The 20322-nt window shown below is 40.2% G+C and overlaps 1 protein-coding gene across 3 annotated transcripts in view; it reads left to right on the top strand.

Annotated features, from left to right (window-relative positions):
• VWA3B (von Willebrand factor A domain containing 3B) overlaps nucleotides 1-20322 on the top strand; it is a 223701-nt gene that overhangs the window by 107492 nt on the left and 95887 nt on the right. For all 3 annotated transcript variants that reach the window (XR_006606011.1, XR_006606010.1, XM_045077773.1), the window contains exons 13-14: nucleotides 10334-10432; nucleotides 17134-17316. Coding sequence is in view for 1 of the 3 variants with exons in the window: in XM_045077773.1 (XP_044933708.1) it covers nucleotides 10334-10432; nucleotides 17134-17316 (282 nt within the window). In the remaining 2 variants the exon portion in view is untranslated. The remainder of the gene's footprint in view (nucleotides 1-10333; nucleotides 10433-17133; nucleotides 17317-20322) is intronic.

Below are 20322 nucleotides of genomic sequence, written 5' to 3' on the forward strand. Positions count from 1 at the left end.
AAAAATAACACACACACACACATACACATGCATATAATTAGACTGGTGAATAGAACAGAGCCACCCACTTGATTATGGGTGTATTTTGGTCTCTTAGAAGAAACTACCTCCCAAAATTTTAAAGAAAGGAAAACTTTTATATATATATATATATATATATATATATATATATATATATATGTAAAAGTAAGGGTAAACATGATGAAGGGATGGTATATGATTGTAAAGGTGAAAATTTTTTTTTTTTTTTTTTTTTTTTTTTCTTTCTATTTATTTATTTTGACAGAGAGAGATCACAAGTAGGCAGAGAGGCAGGCAGAGAGAGAGGAAGGGAAGCAGGCTCCCCGCCGAGCAGAGAGCCCGACGCGGGACCCGATCCCAGTACCCCGAGACCACGACCCGAGCCGAAGGCAGCGGCCCAACCCACCGAGCCACCCAGGCGCCCCAGTAAAGGTGAAAATTTTAATAAAATTCTAAAAAAGGAATTGATAAGATAAGTTGGTTGGAAAAAGAAAAAAAAAAAAAGGAGGAGGGAATGTGGTCTGGCTGGAGACTAGAACAAAGCCATGTGCTAGATTAGGGTATATTTTGATCTATTAGGAATGTATCCCAAATTTTTTAGAAAAAAGAAAACAACCTATATGTATACAAGAAATAAGGTTAAATACAATGAAGGGATAAAATGTGACTATAACAATGAAGGTTTAAAAAAATTTTTTTTAGAAAAGTATTGTGAAGATAAACTAGTTTAAAAACGTTAAAAGAGGAAAGAGGAAAAGTTAAAAAAATAGAATAAGAAAAAAAACTAAAATAAATGAACTTTGCAAGACTAAAAGATCAAGCCATGAATTCTATACATTGCTTTCCCCTAGCTCTGGAGTTCCACTGTTTTCCTTGATCGCTGAGCTTGGTCTTGGCTGGATATTCTTGCCGATCTTCTGCGGGAGGGACCTGTTGCAGTGATTCTCAAATGCCGGAGGTAGAATTGCACCGCCCTTGCCAGGGACTGGCCTAAGTAATCTGCTTGGGTTCACTCTCAGAGCTTTTGTTCTGTGATGCTTTCCATACCACTTTGGAGGACGGGAATGAAAATGGCAGCCTTCCAATCTTCCAAGATCTTCCAATCTTCCCCTAGAGGAGCCGAGAACTTGGGGCCCCATTCCTCATTGAGACAAGCAGTCAGTCATTCCTGTTTCCCTGGTCTCTGACCTCACTCTGAGCTCACCTGGCCTGTGACTGAGGGTTTCTGTCTCTGGTGCATGGCCCCGCCTGAGTCTCAAACCCAGCAGATTGCTGCTATGCTGCTCCTCCTGGAGCAGGAAGGTGAGTCTCCTTGGATCTGCTGCTTGTGGGGTCCCTGCTCAAAGAGCAGTGTCCCAACTGTGCCTTTGATCACAGCTTAAGGTAACCCCAATCTGAAAGCTCACTCTTTGGCTCTGTCTCTGTAGTCGGTTTCCTTGCTCTAATACCTGGTAGCTCTGCCACACTCAGACACCCCTGATATTTCTGTGACCCTGCAGGACCTGAGACCACACTGTCCCCACGAGGGCTTCACCCCTGCTTAGCCTCTGGAGCGATGTCCCTAAGTAGAGCAGACTTCTAAATGTCCTGATTTTGTGCCACACTTCGCCACCGCTTGCTGGGAGCTGTTCCCTCCCCTTGCAGTCTTATCTTCCCATCTTTTCGGATTCACTACTCTGCATGTCCTCTACTTCAGAAAGTGGTCACTTTTCTGTTCCTAGAATTTCTGCTCTGCTTCTCTTCTATCTCTTCTATCTCCCGTTGAGTTTGTAGGTGTTCGGAATGGTTTTATACCTATCTAGCTGAACTTCATTTCAGTTTGCTACTCCTCTGCCATCTTGCCTCTCTCTGAAATTATTTTAGTCTTAACAAAAGAGTGGCAGAGATAGTACAGAGGATCGGCCTGTATTCCTCTTCAGCCAGCTTCCCTTAATGTTAACATCTGGCATAACCATAGTTCAGTTGCCAAAGCTAAGAAAATCACAGGGGCACATGGCTGGCTCAGTCAGTTGTGCATGCGACTCTTAATCATGGGGTCCTGAGTTTGAGCCCCATGTTAGGCTTAGAGCCTACTTAAAAAAAATTAAAATAGAAAATCTATTTAAAACAAAACCTAAGAAAATCACATTGCTTCATTCACAGACTTCACTCAGAGTTCATTAGACTTTCTACTAATGTTACTGTTCTGTTCCAAGATTCAGTCTAGGGTCCCACATTGGATTTATTGTTTTAAAAATTTTATTATCGAAATATAGTTGACATACAGTTTTATATTAGTTTCAGGTGTACAACATAGTGATTTGACAACTCTATACATTACTCAGTGCTCCCTATGGTAAGTGTAGTCACCATCTGTCACCACATGATATTATTACGGTACTATTGACTGTGTTACCTCTGCGTACTTTTCATCCCTATGACTTATTTATTTGATAACTGGAAGTTTCTACCTCTTAATCCCCTTCACCTCTTTTCCCCATCCCCCACATTACATTTAGTTCCGGAGTCTCCTCAGTCTCTTCCAGTCTGTAAAGTGTCCTCAGTGATTCCTTGTCTTTCATGACCTTGACGCTTTTGAAAAGTATTAATCGGGTATTTTGTAGAATGTCCTTCAGTTTAGATATATCTGATGTTTTCTCATGATTAGATTGGGGTTAGAACACCTCAGAAGTGATGCATCCTTGTTAGGGCCTCATGTCTAGTGGTTGATATGCCTTAATACTAGTCATGTTAACTTTGAGATGCGGGTAAGGTGGCTTCTGCCAGGTTGCTCCCATGTAAAGTTACTGTTTTTGTTTTTATAGATAAAACATGTTTCGGATGAGCTGCTTTGAGACTGTGCACATATCCTGTGTTTCTTAAATATTTACTCATGAATTTTAGCACACTGTGGTGGATCTTCTCTACGGCCGTTTTCACAGTGCTGTTCTAATGGTGACTTTCTGTTTCCTCCATTCCTTTTACATTTATGCATGTGAACTCTTCTGCAACTGAGAGTTTCCTCTTCCCCCCTTGTATTTATTCATCAATCATATTTATTTCATATTGGACTCCTGAATATTGATTTACTCTTTCAGTAATAGTTGAATGCTATTATTTATTTTGTTGTTACTAAGCTTCTTCCCACTTTGGCCATTGGGAACTCTTTCAGGTCGCCCCCTATATCCTTCATACTTGCATCTAGCTTTTTTTTCTTTTTTGAATACTTCCTTAATTTCTGGTGCTATGAGATGTTTCATGTTCATCTTATATTTTCCAAGCCTCATCCCTGGAGTTTACCACTTCTCCAAGGAACCATTGTTTCTTTTATTAGAGAATGGTGTTTATAAACCAAAATCTGGGTGTTGGGGTATGTTTATTGCCACTACTAGACTTACTGCTTCTAGGTCTTCTCAGTAGACAAAGATGGGAAATATATGTATAATAGCCCATCTGTCCATAAACATCTATATTCCCCTATCTATTTATCTGTATTTTCATTAAAAAAGAAAAATAAAACCATGAGTTCATACTAATACATCTTACAAAAATCCAGAGCCACAGGATTTATTTGTAATCAGTGTATTTGCTTATTTGTAACTTCTTTGCCCATGAAAAACCGGCTTGTCATTATCTGTAATGTATTTACTTTTTTGTTCAACCCTAGTATACATATAAAGTAGTTTCAGAATTTCTAACTCATACTCTGAGAAACAAAATTATCAGCTAGAGTGTACTGTTTACACATAGTTCTTTCTGTGTTTAGCTTTACAGTATCCAGTCAAAGAGCTGTTTTCTAAAGTTACTAAGTCAGGTACTTTTTTACCTAACTACTTCAGTGTGGTTATGTCATTCATCAATATGCTGGTTCCCCCCATATCCTAGTTGAACTGTATTTTAATTTGTACAGAACATTTTTATTGGTGTATAGATCTGTGGGTTTTGACAAGTGCATAGAGTCTGAATAAAGACACTGGGAAAAGGTAGACCCACCAGAGATCCAGTGAGACTCCCAAACTGCACTCCAGGACACAGGCTCTGACACATCATCCAGTTCATTGGAAGCACTGGTGATAGTATAGCCGTAGCGATAATATAGCCATTGCTATCCCAGTCCCTGCTTTTCGACTCAGATCCTGTCAAGTGGTCCATTCTGCCAGCAATGGCAAAAGCAGCAAAACTCCAGCTTCCCAGTTGTCATTTTACAACCCGAGTGTGGTGGGCATGATCCACTAGAAATAATGATAGCAATAAGGTCATTTGGCCGCCATTGCTCCCATGCCACAGCATTGTATGAGTGGTCTGATCTGTTGGCAGTAGCCACAGTAGCAACATCTCAGGAAGTTTCAGACTGCACTGCATGCCTGGGGTAGGGTTGGTGGTCCCATGAAACTGCAGCAGTGGCAGCAGCAAAGCCTGGGCATTTCTAAAACCAGGTCACCTCTAGGTGGCAGAACCTGCTGGTAACAGCAAAGTCCCTGAGTGTCCCAGCTTCACAACTGTGGCACCAATGGGAAGTCCAGTCCTGCAACAACAACAAAGGCAAAGCTTTGTATCTTCCTGCTCTCAACTCAGAAGTATAAATAGAGTCAGGCTCAGCAGCTTCTGCTTGTACACCCCAGCAGGTCATCTAGCACCATTAGGCCCAGAGACATGCCTTTCCTAGGCTTTCTACAGGCAGCACCAAATAGGAACGAGTTGGAGCCCCAGCAGCACAAGAAGAACAAAGCAGACCAGAATAGGACTGCATGGGGTACAAAATTAAATCGTCATTGGAACTAAAGCCCACAAACATAGGCTAAAATAAACATGCTAAACCTGAACAGGGTGACTGACTGCCTGCTAAATGACATTTAAATGGGAATAGTCAGTCTCCTAACATAGTAACCAGATTGTCCAGGACATAAAAATCACTCATCATACCACAATCCAAGAAATCCACATTTGAATGAGAAGAACAATCAACTGATGCTAGTACCAACAGAGCCTCTGAAATCTCTGGGACAGTAAAAAAGAGGTAACAGTCATACCATCGGAATTCTAGAAAAGAGTGTGGGACTAAAAATGTATTCAAAGAAGTAATGGCTAAAAGCTCTCCAAATTTGGATGAAAACATAAAAACTATAATTCAAGAACCTTAGTAAACCCCAAACAGGGTAAAACCAAAGAAATCCATACCATAACATATTATATATTTAATCTTCTGAAAACTAAGGATGAAGAAGAATCCTAAAAATACCCAAGAGAAATAACACATAAACTATAAAGGTACACCAATTCAAATGACAGCAGTTTCTCATATGAAACCATGAAACCAGAAGGAAGTGGCACACACAACATTTTTCAAGTGCTGAAAGAAAAGACCTGTAGGCTGTGAATCATCTTTCTGGTGATATCCTTAGGATGCAAAGAGAAGGGAAACAGAGAGGATTTGGTGCTGGGAGACATATCATTAAAGAATGAATGGCTAGGGGCGCCTGGGTGGCTCAGTGGGTCAGGCCTCTGCCTTCAGCTCAGGTCATGATCTCAGGGTTCTGGGATCGAGCCCCACATCGGGCTCTCTGCTCAGCGAGGAGCCTGCTTCCTCCCCTCTCTTTCTCTGCTTGCCTCTCTGCCTACTTGTGATCTCTGTCAAATAAATAAAATATTTTAAAAAAATAGAATGAATGGCTAATGGAGTTCTCCAAATAGGAAGAAAGCTTAGACCTTCAGAAGTAAAGGAAGAACAGTAGAATGGGTACATAGAGAAGTAAACATAGAGAATCTGTAACCTCACCAGTTGCTTTAATCATGTTTTATGGTTTAAGCAAAAGTTTAACATCTAATATGGTATGTAATTAATATAGAGAAAGTACTTCAGACAAAAGGACCTAAATGGAAAGGATAGTTTTTATACTTGAATTGATAAACTTCAAGTATATCAGTATCAGGAGGCTGTGATAAGTTACACATAAGCATAAGAAAATACCTAGAGCAACCATGAAGCATACTACATAAGGCAGTACACTCAAAAACATTACAAATAAATCAAAATAGAACACTAAAAAAATGTTCAAATTATCCATAGGAAGGAAAGGAAAAATAAGGTACATGAGAAACAGAGGAAGTACACAGAAAACAAAAAATGGGAGCTTAATTAAATACCAGTAATTACATGTAAATCATCTAAATATACTAATTACATGACAGAGATTGGACGGTAGACAAAAACATGATCCAATTCTATGTGATCTATGAGAAACTACCTTCAAAAATAACACAGGTTGAAAGAAAAAGGATGGAAAAGATAAACACTAATTTTTAAAAATCTGTAGTAAATATGTTAATATTACATAAAGTAGATGTTAAAGGAAAGAGAACTATAAGAGACTTAACATGATAAGAAAAAGATCAATCCAGTAAGAGGATAACAATCCTAACAACACTCATGGTGAACACAGTACAATACATAAACTTGTCCAGTCGTGGTGTTATACCCCTGAAACTGATGTAACATTTTGTGTCAGCTATATTTTAATTTAGAAAAAAGAAGCCAGCTCTCCTAAATATTTATGCACCAAACCACAAAGCTTCAAAATACATTAAACAAAGCCAGATGGAGTCAAAAGACATGACAGACAAATACAGCAATTCTATTTGGGGACTTTGGTACCCCAGTCTTAGCAGTTAATAGCACTGTTGAATAGTCATCAAAGATTTGGAAGAACTGAACAACACCTTCAGGTAAGCATATCGAATTAACATTTATAGAATGCTCTACCTACCAAGAGAATACATAATCTTTTCCAAGAAACATTGATCATTCACATAAATAGATTATATCTTGAGTTCTAAAACAACCCTTAACAAATTTAAAAGCATTGAAATCTTACAGTTTTGAGTCACACAGATATCTTCAGACTGTAGTGGAATCAAACTAGAAATCAGTAACAAAAAGACACCATAAAAATCTCAGAACACTTGGAAATTAAAGAACAGGCTTTAAATAATTCACAGAAAGAAAATCATAAAAGAAATTTAAAATTTCATAGAATTAGGGACACCTGAGTGGCTCAGTTGTTTAAGTGTCTGCCTTTGGCTCAGGTCATGATCCCAGGGTCCTGGGATCGAGCCCTGCATCAGGCTCCCTGCTCAGTGGGGAGTCTGCTTTTGCCTCTGCCCTTCTCCTCCAGTTGTGTTCTCTCTCTCAAATGAATAAATAAAATCTTAAAAAAAAATAAAATTTCATAAAATTTAATGAAAATTAAGTACAGCATGAAAATATGTGGAATGCCAGCTAATACAGTGCTGGAAGGAATTTAATGCACTAAAAGCCTCTATTAAAAAAGAGGAAATTATTTCAAATCCATAATCTATGTTCTTTTGTCAAGAACCTCTGTTCTGTCTTTTCATGAATATTTATATGGCAGAGAGCCTAGGGAAGTAGGAAAAGGTGGCCTGCTTATTACCCAGTATAAAGGTAATATCTGACTCCAGAGCAAAGAATGAACATGCTTATAGTCCATTATAGGATATTGAGTTTTCCTAAGTTCAGGGTCCCTCTCCTTTAACACAACCTATTGTATGTGCAAGTGTCACTTAACCCTCTCACCATCACCCTGTAGGAATTGGGACCTAGGAAACTGGTGCTGAACCGCCCTCCCCCCCTACCCCGCCCACCGACATTCTGGCTACTGCTGCTGCTGTGAGTAGTAAAGTCCTTTGTTGGTGACCCAGACACCCATGTTAGTTTGCAACTAAGGCAAAATCTTAGGCCCTTCACAGCTTTTGATGTATATTAATGTAAAAACCTGCAAGCAAACGTTTGTAACAGCTTTATTTATAAATGCTCGAAGTCAGAAATGACACAGATGTCCTTCAACAGGGAATGGATAAACAATTTTACATCCATTTAATGAGGGATGCTACTCATCCGTAAAAAGGAACAAAGTCTCAATTCATGAAATAGCATGGGTAGATCTTAAATGCATTTTGGTAAGTGAAAGAGGCTCAACCCAAAAGTCTACATACTGTGAGGAGGAGACAGAGGTTAAAGTCCAGCTTCCCCACTTGCACTGTGAGGGGTAGATCACCTCGATACTGCTGGTAGGAGTGGACACAGTCAGGCAGGGAGGGCTTGTTACACTTGGTGGGGATGAGAATCTTGGCTCAGCCCTTGGCCTTCACTGCCACCACTCCAGTAGGAGTGTCGGGGTATTTTATTTTATTTATCCTACTTGACCTTCTTGGGTCCATGTGTTTATGTCGGTCATTGTTTTGAGAAAATTCTCAGCCATTCCTTTTTTCAGTTATTTCTACTATCCTGTTTTCTTTCTTGTGTTTCCAATTATGTACATGTCAGACCATTTGATATCATCCCACAGCCCTTTGATGCTTATTTCTGTTCTGATTTATTGTGTTCATCTGCATTACTGTGGTTTTGATTTTTAGTGTTTTCTTTCAGTTATTTCTTCAGGTTCCCATTTCTCTACAGAAATTGCCCGTCTGGTCTCCAGCATTGTTCACCTTTGCCATTAGAAATGTTAATGTAGAACCACGCGGACATTGGGGAGGGTATGTGCTTTGGTGAGTGCTGTGAAGTGTGTAAACCTGGTGATTCACAGACCTGTACCACTGGGGATAAAAATACATGTTTATAAAAAATAAAAAATTATATTAAAAAATATATATAAAAAAAAAAGAAATGTTAATGTATTAATCACAGTTATTTTAAATTTTCTTTCACATAGTTTCAGCATCGGTGTCACCTGAATTTGTTTCTGATGACTACTTTTGTATCTTGGTAATATGTTGTTTGTTTCTGCTTAGGGTGTTCATTTTTTGTTGTTCTTAAAAGCTAGACATCATGTGTAGTATATAGATACTGAGATAAATTTTATTCACGTCTGGAAATGAGCATACGTTTCTTTTTGGGGGGAGAGGCATAAACTTAATCTGATCCAGAGCTGGGCTGGGTTTGCCGTCTGTTTGTTCCTGTTACCTTCAGTGCACCTGCCCTCACATTCTTGGGGTGGTACTCAGGCTTAGGGTGGGGGATGACATTTTAGAGGCTTGTCCTTTAGTGTCTGATCTACCCTCAGATTTTAATTTTCCCTTCACACTGGGCCTCAGACAGAGTCTGTCTCTTTATATGTTCCTTGCTGGTCAGTGTTTGTAGGAGAAGGGTGGGGTGTGTGTTCTCTGAGCCTTCATTTTAGGGGGACTGCAGTCTCAGAGGCTCAGGGGTCTGTCCCACTTAGTAGTTCCGAGCCCAGCATCTAGCCCGGCTACTTTTCCAGGTGTGGAGTATTTGGTTTTTCCCCCTTTCCTTCCCTCCTCTGCCCTGGATTTTCACCAGAGCCCTAAGGCTGACTGTGTTTGTTGCCTCTCTCCCCCCTGCCTCCCTCATCGCACACATTCACTCATTAGAGCTTTTATTCTGAAGGTGAGATGGAGCACAAGGGTTCCTGTGTAACTCTTCTTCCCCAGTTCTGCTCCATGAAGGAGACTTTCTTGGGCCAATCTTTTCTGTGAGCGCCTGTAGGCTTTGTGGTGAAAATGCCTTCAAGAGAATGCAGATTTCCCCTCTACCTGTGGCCTGCAGACCTTTACCTTCTCACCAGTATATAGCTAGCTAGCCTCCACCAGTTCACCAATCACCCCAGGCAAGCTCTTCTGACCTAATGTCCCCTGCATCTCGTCCCAGGATCCTGTGCTTACACCTCACTGGTCCCTGCACACGTCTGTCTCTCCTCACACTTGGGGCCAGCTGGTCACCCTGTGACCTGAGCACTCTGAGGAGTGTAACAAAAGGCAATGATGTGTTGTTGTTCATCTGGCTTCTTTTTGTTATAAGTTTGACAGTGACACTCTGGCCAGCACTCTGTATCCCTGGGCAGAAACTGCAGGAGTTTTAAAAACTTAAACAGTTTCCTTGCTATACCCCAGATGGCTGATGTTACCATGCTCACACTTGAATAAATCCTGGTCTCTCTTGCCAGGCTTGTATTCAAACTGTATGTTTAAACTGTTGACAGCCTCATGAACAGTAACTGACTTAGTGCCTTACAAAGATAGTTACATTAAGAACTATGTCATCAGGACAGGAAGTCCATAGTCCTGGCTTCTAGTAGCCCTGGAATTGTCTGGATAGAGGCTTTTATGGCATGCCCAAGGATTTGGCTCCTTGGAATTACTGGGTTTAAATTATTACTTCAATATAATTTTATCTTTATTTCACAGGCATTTTTCTTTCTTTTTTATTTTATTTATTTATTTATTTTTGGAAGCAGAAAATAACTTGTTTGTGAGAGTTTTCTGGAGATTCAAGTACCTCTCTCTGTCTCCTTTGTAGATCGGAAGTTCCACAAACACCCTGCATGCCTTGCAAATTGCTTTTGCTGATGAAGAAACACAAGTAATCTACCTTTTGACAGATGGGAGACCTGATCAGGTACTTACCAAGGTTGGGAACAAAAAGGGATTCACCAGTGCCCTGAAAGTAAATGCCGAGAATGGGTTTGAGGGACGTTTTCAACTGCTTGAAACAGCTTGAAAAACTGTTGAAAGATGTTTCCTTGGCCTAGGGACCCAGAACTGAGGTGAAAAAATACACTGAGGAATGCCTTTGTCTGCTGAAATGCAGAGGGGAATTTATGTGACATCAAGTGTTGTCTTGAGGCGCCACACACCCACAGGCCTGGAGACCAACCCCATGAAAGGAGATCTCCACCTTTCCAGTGAGGACTGGTGTATATTTTGTTACAAACTAAGAGTAAGGAGATTCTTTTTGATTTTTTTTTTCCTCTGGGGACTCCAAATCTAAACATGTCACTGCACAATGTCCTTGGTTTTACCCCTAATTTTAACTTCGTAATCATTCAAACAAAAGCATGCCTTTCTAGTGAAATGTTCTTTGTTTTGCTTAGCCTAACTGGAAAATATTTGAAAAGTTTTAGTGGAGTCTGTTCATCTTCTTTTGAGCTTTGTGAATGGAAGACTAATGCTGTGGGCATTGAATAAACATAGGGATTTGCAGGCCAGTACAATGTAAATTAACCGCTTAAGTGAATTAGTATCAACTTGCATCCTTCTTTGTGAGATGTTTGCATGTGAAGAGTGCTAGGCAAGTATTGTAAAATATCCTGAGTCAGATGGTCCAAGGCTTAAATAGTAAAGCAACTGGATTTTATTACAGCATGAGATTTATGGCAGAGAAGTTATATGTAAAGTGAATTTTGTTTTTTTGTAAAGTGAAGTTTTATTTTGAATGATTTTCTTATCAACTTCATTATGCTTTCTGTTCAAAAGCAATTTATTGTGCCTTGCTTATGTTCCTTGTGTGGTGCCAAGGTTTGAGGCTACAAGCATGAATGGTATCTTACCCCTGCCTTAAGGGCATTTACACTTCAGAGGATATGCTAGACATGTGTGGTTAACTCTGATCTGACACAGGGTGTGGGGCTGTCTGTGCTGTGAGATGTCTGAGAACAGAGCTGCTGTACAAGATGGGGAGAAGGCTGGGGAAGGTTCCACTGAGGAGGGGACATTTGATCTGTGTCTGGAAAGAGGAGAAGGGATTTTCTAAACAGAGGAGATGACTAGTATCCTGGGCAGAAGAAACAGAGGTGTGGAAATATGTGGACTGCTCAGAGAAGCAATCTGAGAGCAAGGACAATGACAGAAGAGTGTTGGGGTTGAGGCTGGAAGGTTCGGTTGGAGGAAATAATCCTTGATGGCCACCTGGAATGAGTGGGTGGGCTTTACCACAGTAAGGGCTGGGGGTGGCACTCAGCAGGGCAGGTGGTCCCATTCACCTGTACTTCAGAAATGTGCCTCAGGAGTGCAAGGGAAAGACTAAATCTTGATGGGAGTTAGTGAGGGCCCACATCAGGTAGGAAACAGAAATGTGGAAGAAAGGACTCTCCTCAGAGATGAGATAATAGAGTAACATCAAAGGACTTGGTGACCAGTTTGGGAACAGAGGAGGACAGAGTGAGGAGAAGATGGGAGAAAGAGAAAACGGAATCACAATGTGACTGATTTGTAGTTTATAACAATATGTTAGTAACTGATTTAAATTTAAACTTAAAGAAGGAATAGTGTTTGGGAGTTCCTGGTGAACGAAGTCAGCTTTGAGTACCTGTAGTTCAAGGATGTCCAGAGACCTCTTGAAATAAGGGGCTGGTGTTTGGGAAGGATGGGGGTAGGGATTCTGATTTGAAAGTCATTTGTACAAGGGGTCTTTACTTTTTTAATAAACTCTTACTGATTTTACTGTTTGCACTATAGGTCAGTTACAAAATATAGATCAGCATATGAGCATAAAAAGGAAGAAAGTTTAACTCACTCATAATTCAGTTTTGTGTTCTCCCTTGTTTCATCTAATATATGCATTTTTTTGCAAGTCATGAGAAATTCTTCCAAAACATCATTCTCAATGACTGTATCATATTCCATTATATAGATTTAATATAACTTCTAACTTGGAAGTTAATTTTATTTAATTTTTGAATAGTAATACATTCACATGGTATAAATTACAAAGGTACAAAAGGGTATGCAGAGAAGATTCTCTCTCCAACGTCCTGTTCACTAGCTAAGAGGCAATGTCTGTTACCAGTTTCTTAGATCTTCTTTCAGAAACTGTTATGCAAACAGAAATGTATTTTTATATACTCTCTTTTATAAATATATAAATGATGGTGTATTACACACATTATATTGCACCTTTATTTATAAAACAATATGACTTGGAAGTTGCTTAATATATAAAGAACTTCCTCATTTTTTATAGCTGCCTAGGATTCCTAGAGATGGACACTGAGGTTGTTTTCAATCTTTCTGTTATACACTATGTCTCAAAAATAACTATGCACATGTGTTTTGTATATGTTTATCTGTAGCATAAATTCTGAGAAGTAGGCTTAGTCCAAAGGTATGCATTTTGAGAGGTACTGCTAAATAGTCCCCCAAAAGGGATGGACCAAGTAATACTCCTATTAGCTGTGTATTGAGAAGGGCTCTTGATTCACAGTCTACCATGTATTTCAGAGGGTCTGGAATCTCCCGAGAGTATATACAAAATGTACTTGTACATTTCTCTGGGAGAAGAGCCCTCCCTAGCTTTCACCAGAGGAGATCTATGGAAACTTCACCAGAAGATCTATGGAAACAGATGATAATCAGAATCAGAAATATCCAGGCCACCTGAAAAGTAATTTATAAACTCCTAGTTAGGCATTTTGTGTTCATATCTGCCTTTTCTCCTGTGCAGTCCATTTTTTCTGCATTGTCCCTCAGATTCTCTCCAAAAAGCAAATGAGTATTTGATATTCATGTTCTGTGTAGAGGACATTAACACATATCACTCAATCTCCATTTCTTTTTTGAACTTGTCACTGACTTTGTAGGACCTGAATATGTTAAGGCTGGTGCTCTTATTCCCAATACTCAGCAGAATTTTCTGCTTGAAAGGACACACCAAAATGAGGTTCAGGATTTAATTCCATAGATAACCAGCTTACTTTTGTTTATTAAATGTCCAGGGAAGAATTATATAGCAAGACAAGTCTTAAATTAATCAAGTTAAAAGAATTCTAATAATATTAGTTGTCATTAAAATAGAATTGCTAGGTGTCCTTTGGTGGGCATCTCTAGGTATGAATGGACACAGCCCAGCACAGTGCTGCATTCTGGGGCTTCTTTGAAGTTAGGAACTTATCCTGGCAGGACTCAAGACAATGGGGTTGAGGAAGGCTTCTGTGCTGTTCTAAACACAAATGAGTGGGGAAAGCCTAACATGAGCTGTGCGAGGGGTGGGGAGCTCAGAGAAGAAACAGGATGAGCCACTGTGCAGACAAACCTCCTTCAGAAGTTAGAGGAGTTAAGGGGACCTATCCCTGCCTCTCTTCCCACCCTAAGTTGACATTTGTGGCGAAAGGGTCACATTGTTTAGAAAGTGAAAATGCACATTTGTTCAGATTCAGAGAAGAGGGAACCGGAGAGAGTCTCTCAGGCATGCTGCTTGACCTCATTTAGGGATGGAAGGGACTTCTGTGGGGAACATATGAAGGAGTCCTGGGCTGAGAAAGGTTTCCTCAATGTGGTCTAGGAGTTACACAAGGAGAAGGCCCACTACTTTCTAGTAACAAAGCTCCTAGAGTAAGTGACTAGAGGAATCAGGATCAGCAAAGGCTGCTGTCATAACAGGTTTTCTTCCATGTTCTGAGCCTCCTCTTCAGAGCTGTGAAGGCATAAACCAGGGAGAGGAATCCATGGGGGCAGGGGGTACAGGCAGGAGGTCAGGAATGGCTCTTTTACCCTGTAGGTATTGAGCTTGTGCAACAACCCCACTGTCTGTGCAGCTCTCTAACACCATGGGGTATGAGAACATCATGTCAGTTTAGAAAACACTACCTAAGGCTGGATGCATGTGGGAGGCTCACTATGATACACTAACAGGCTTTTTCATGCCTGGGTGCTCTCTAGCTGTATGGAATGGTAGAAATGGTTTTGGAGCTAGAGACCTCTGCTGGAAGTTCACCCCAGCACGGTTCATCTGAATGACCTCAGGCAAGTTCTCTACTGTGAATTTCCTCATCTGTGGCTCAAAACCAATACTCCCTACTCACAAATTTGCTTGGAGTATGATGTCCCATGACATTCCCCATGAATGCATTCCACAGGTGTTTATTGAGTACCTTGTATATGCCAGGCACTGCTATCAGTCTGGGATACAGTAGTAAGCAAGATGAACAAGGTGCCTGTCTTCAGAGAAGCTTATGTTTTATAGGGAGATAGGCAATGAACGAATAAATATATGAAGTAATGTCAGGCAGAATATGAACAGATGAAAATGCTACCCATAGTACCTGGCACCCACAGTCAATATTAAATCAATGTTAATTTCTTTCCCTTTCCAAATATCTCAGCTCTAAGTCAGTATAAGAATAGTTCCTGGCTTAAAGGCTATAAAATTAGCAGAATTTAGAGCTAGCATCTCCAGTCTGGTATCAGGGGCAGTGGCCAGGATTCGCTGGTAAGAAACAAGGACAATAATAGCACCCACCTCAGAGGGTTATAGAGAGGATAGAGGTGGACAGCACGAGCAGAGCTCTTAGTGCTCAATACATAGTAGGTATTCAGAAATAGAAGCTAAACTGAATGAAGAGGAGGCGGCTTGCATTTGACAAGCTGGTTGGGGTCAGCTCATTTAGGTTACTATTTGGTTAGAAGCATGTGTTCTGATGAGCACTGGGTGTTACAGGCAACTAATGAATCATTGAACACTACATCAAAAACTATTGATGTACTATATGCTGGATAAATGAACACTTAAAAAAATAAGAAAGAAAGAAAACAGCTGATGTCCAGAGGGGAGAGGAGAGAAAAAGGATGAGAGGTGGAGGTGGGCTTAGGGGTAGGGCCAGTCTCAATGCTGGAGCCAGACACAGAGACTGAAGCTGTGTATAAGTGGTGGTTAGAATGAGACCAGAACCTGGGGAACCACTTAACCAACCACTTTCTGGGCAGTGTGTGAGCTGCACAAGGCCAGCCAGTGGTGTGTCTCCCTTTTCACTCTGCCTTTCCAGGACACATAACCCCATTATAGGAAGGGTTAAAGGCCAAATGATAGAAACTATAAGTGGACAATGGAACTGGATGAAGGAGCCAGCAAGTTGGGTTAATCAAAGAGGGTCTCCTGGCACTGAGAAATGGAGAGGAAATGGGGGCAGGCCAGAGGCAGTTTCTGAAGGTTCTTGGCTGAGAACTCTCGGCTGATGGTGTGGTGGAGAGACGGCAGGGGAATTAATCAGTTCTTCTTTCCTGAGGGTTAGGTGATATAAACATTACTTGAGAGTCCTTACCAAGAGACTATTTTATTGCAAATGACGGGAACATACAGTCTGGCATTGCTTCTGATACTAAAAATTGGCTTTGAATTCCAGACTTATGGCTTAAGAGCTTGAAGGCCCTGCTGAGTCTCAGTTTCTCCTTCTGTATGTGGGGCCCTTAACTACTGGGCTAAGTAAAGTTGTGTATTACTGGGGATAAAAGTAGAGGAGCAGACAAATGATGGCTGAAACAATGGAGAGATTTATAGTCCTATAAATAAGAAGCCCAGCATAGGTAGTCTAGGTTCTAGAGCTACTCAAGAGGTCTCCAAGAAAATAACCTTCTTTTTATGTTCATTCTCCACCATCTTTGTTTATAATTTCTATCCTCCTTGTTGCAAAATGGCTACTCTATCTCTAGGCAGTGTCTATTTTCCAGCGGGATGGAGGATGGGAAGGGGAAGGACATTAGATTTGTTGTTGTCATTGTTGCTAAATCTTTGCCTTTTTATTAGAGAAAAGGAATATCTTCCCTGGGACTTCTGCCTATATCTCAGTGGATAGAACTGGGTCAGATGGCTAATTCTAGATGCAAAAGAGGGTTAGAAGATGAGTTTTTATGTGTGTATTGTTTGTTTGTTTTAAACTAGGCACATTGCTGTCATGAAAAGAAAACCAGGGTTCTGACAGTAAAAAAGGATGAGAGGAATTTATATTAGTAGTCAACTATCCATCTTTCTAACTACCTCACAGGATTGTTGTGAGGATTATTAACTGCTATGTTATACTCACAGCAGAGTGCCTCAATAATTCTCTCTTCTTTCACTTGGGAGACACAATGACCATCATCTACCTGAAGCTGGAAAATGCTCTTTTCAAGTAGATGCTTGGGAAGCCATATTGAGATCCAGTAGCTTCACTCTGTAGAATCCCAATAGCCATGTGTTCCACTGATGCTTTCAGTGCTCTAAAGTATAGCTCAGCACTTTAAAAGCATGAACTCTAGGCTCAGGTGCACTTAATGGTGATTTGGTTAGTCACATCTTTCTTCAAGAATTGTTTCTGTACCAAATTGTGAGCCTGTAGAGGCAAGGGCTGAGTCATTGGTCTTCATACTCTCACCATCTGGCAGTGTTTGCTTTGTTTATTGAATTGAATTGATACCTTTCCAAGAAGCCATTCATCACTGTATAAGGAATTACTAGTTGAGAATCTCACAATCTATAGCAAATACTAAGGATTTTCACATTTTTATTTTTTCTTTCTTTTCTTCTCACTTTCCATCTCCCTGTTTCCCCCTCAAAATGTATCATTTCAGCCACCTGAAATGGTTATAGACCAAGTCAAAGTTTTTCAGAAAATTCCTATTTACACCATCTCCTTCAATTACAATGATGAGATTGCAAATGGATTTTTGAGTGACCTTGCTTCTTTGACTGGGGGAGAGTTCCATTTTTATAATTTTGGCTGTAAGGATCTGTGTCCTCCAGGGATTGTTCAGGTAAGATCTTAATATAAGAGAGTATTCATTAATTTGGGCATTACAGACTGGAGGCCAGTGGACAATAACTTAATTGAGAAAATTGCTACCATAAAGACAAGTTGAGCAAATGAAATCACCCAAGTGTGTACTACAAAATGTGGTCCAAGGACCATCTGAACTAAGGCATTTATGAAAATGCAGATTCCTGGGTCATACTTCAGAGCTGCTAAATTAGGCTTTAGGCATAGAGGCACAGGAATCTTAATTAATATATTTTGTTTTTCCTCTAGGTTTTTTTTTTTTATTATGGAAAGTTTCAAACATACTCGAAAGTAGAAGAGTATGTGGACCCCACCCCATATACCCATTATCAGATTCAATAATTATCAACATTTTGCCAAATTTAGGAATCTGTGTTTTTAACAAGCATTACCAGAAGGTCCCTACCTGTAGTTTGTTAACCACAGCTGTTTACAGGGATTTGTGGGAAACTTAAGAAAAATTCAGATCCTAGGTAGTTGTCTCCTGACCTCTCAGACTGTATAACCTTGGGACCATCTGATAAAGCATTTCATTCCAATAGGCTGATGGGAGAAAGTAAATAAAATTATATTCTCCAGTCCTTTAATCTTGGCCTGAGGAAATACATTTCAAGATTTCTCTTCTAGAGAACTTTTTTTGGTCTTATTGTCTGTCCTGTGGAGTCACTTTAAATCCAGGACAGGCCAGAATATCAATCAGTGCTTATATTTGAAGAAACTACCAGAGTCTGGGGAATGAATCATTTGAAAGGATTGAGGGAACAATGACCTCTCTGAGCTTACACAGAGCACGGAATAGTGACTATAACCCCACCAGCTAGACTGGAAAACCTCATCATCCAGTAGGCATTAGGTAGAGTATAAAGAAGGGTCTTGCCTCAGGAGTAGGGACAACCAAATGCTGCCCCAGGTCTGCTTAGAAAACCTTAAATGAAGACCTGACAGACTCAAACTATATCCTGCATCCCTGAACAAACCCCAAGAATAAATATAAGAAAGCAAAAATATCCATTACCCAAAAAAGTAAATTGACTATTTCTGACATCCAATCAAATAGTACCAGGTATATAAAGAAGCAGGAAAATAAGGTCCATAATGAGAAAAAGCAAACAGAAAAATTAAAACATATGCATAGCTGACTCAGATGTTAGTATTAGAGCATTAAAACAGTTATTGTAGCTGTGTTTGCTGTGTTCAAAAAGGAAGAGACATGAAAGATATAAGTAAGACACAAATAAAAATTTTAGAGGTGATAACTAAAATATATGAGGTAAAAAAATACATGGAATATGAGGAACAACAGGTAAGACATTGCAGAACAAAACACTAGTAAACTGCAAGGCAGCAATAGAAACTATCCAAAATGTAACACAGAGAAGAGAATTAAAGCAATAAACAAGCAAACAAAACCGCAGAAAATAGGGCATAAATGAGCCATGGAAAAATTCAGGAAGGCTAGTAAATACGTAATTGAAACAATAGTGCCAGAATTTTTCCAGTTTGGTTGGAAACTATAAACCCACAGACCCAAGAAACACAATGAATGCCAAGCACAAGAAACATGAAGAAAATCACACCAAGTCATATCAGAATTAAACTTCTCAGAAGTAATGACAAGAGAAAAGTCTTAAACGAATAGGGTGAAAGAAGACAAATGGGTACAGAGGAACACAGGGAAGACTAGCAGCATATTTCTCATCAGAAACAATGCATGTGGAATTATAGCGGAATGATATTTTTAAAGTACTGGAAGACAAAAAGGCTCTGTGTAGAATCTATACCCTGAAAATATCTTTCAAAAAGGGAAGTGGAGGGGCGCCTGGGTGGCTCAGTGGATTAAGCCGCTGCCTTCGGCTCAGGTCATGATCTCAGTGTCCTGGGATCGAGCCCCGCATCGGGCTCTCTGCTCAGCTGGGAGCCTGCTTCCCCTTCTCTCTCTCTGCCTAGCTCTCTGCCTACTTGTGATCTCTCTCTGTCAAATAAATAAATAAAATATTAAAAAAAAAAAAAAAGGGAAGTGGAATGAAGACTTCAGAGATACACAAAAAATGAAAGAACTCGTCACCAATAAACCTGCAGTATAAGAAATGTTAAAGCGAGTACTTCAGGTAGAAGGAAAAGCATATCAGATGGAAATACAGATATACACTAAGGAATGAAAACCGGAGGATAGCTACATGGTAAATGCATAGGTAGATAAGTAAGGCTTTTTTCCCCTTGTTATTTGCATATAATTATAAGGTAAATTACTGGAGGGACTTCCAGTTCCCACAACAAAGGTATAGTCCCATTCCTCCTAGGTCCTACACCTTAAGCTAAAAAATGTCCTGGACATAACACAACAAATAAGCATAAGAATACTCTGAAAGGTGAAAAGAAGAAGGAGGACTTCCTGGGGAGGACTTCCTTTGTTAATGTCTTCCATATATCCCAGAGAGGGCACTGCTGAACCCTCCAATCTGGAATCTGTAATAGACACAGACCAAAAAAAAATGACCCAAGGAAAGCTTATTCTCTCTAGTCAAAGGACTGGGAAGAAGGTGACCTAAAAACAGAAAACCATTTTTGTTTTCTTTTTTTAGATTTTTATTTATTTATTTGACAGAGAGATCACAAGTAGGCAGAGAGGCAGGCAGAGGGGGTGGGGGGAGCAGGCTTCCCACTGAGCAGAGAGCCCAATGCAGGGCTCATTCTCAGGACCCTGAGACCATGACCTGAGATGAAGGCAGAGGCTTAACCCACTGAGCCACTCAGGTGCCCCAGAAAACCTTTTAAACAATATCTACCATAATCCACCCATATAACAATGGAAAAACTGCACCCCTTTCCCTGAGATTTGAGTGGAACTGAACAAAGAGCTGATTTTCCACACTACTGGGAAGTAAGCGATGGTGCTCTGATCCCTCTGCCAGGTGGTATCAAGGAACTGACCAGAGAGCTAATCTTCCAGCCTTCACTGTCAGAGTAGTGTGAGTAGGGCTGA

The sequence above is a fragment of the Mustela putorius genome, unplaced genomic scaffold, assembly GCF_011764305.1.
Source record: "Mustela putorius furo isolate JIRA1106 unplaced genomic scaffold, ASM1176430v1.1 tig00000224_pilon_pilon_pilon, whole genome shotgun sequence".
NCBI lineage: Eukaryota > Metazoa > Chordata > Mammalia > Carnivora > Mustelidae > Mustela > Mustela putorius.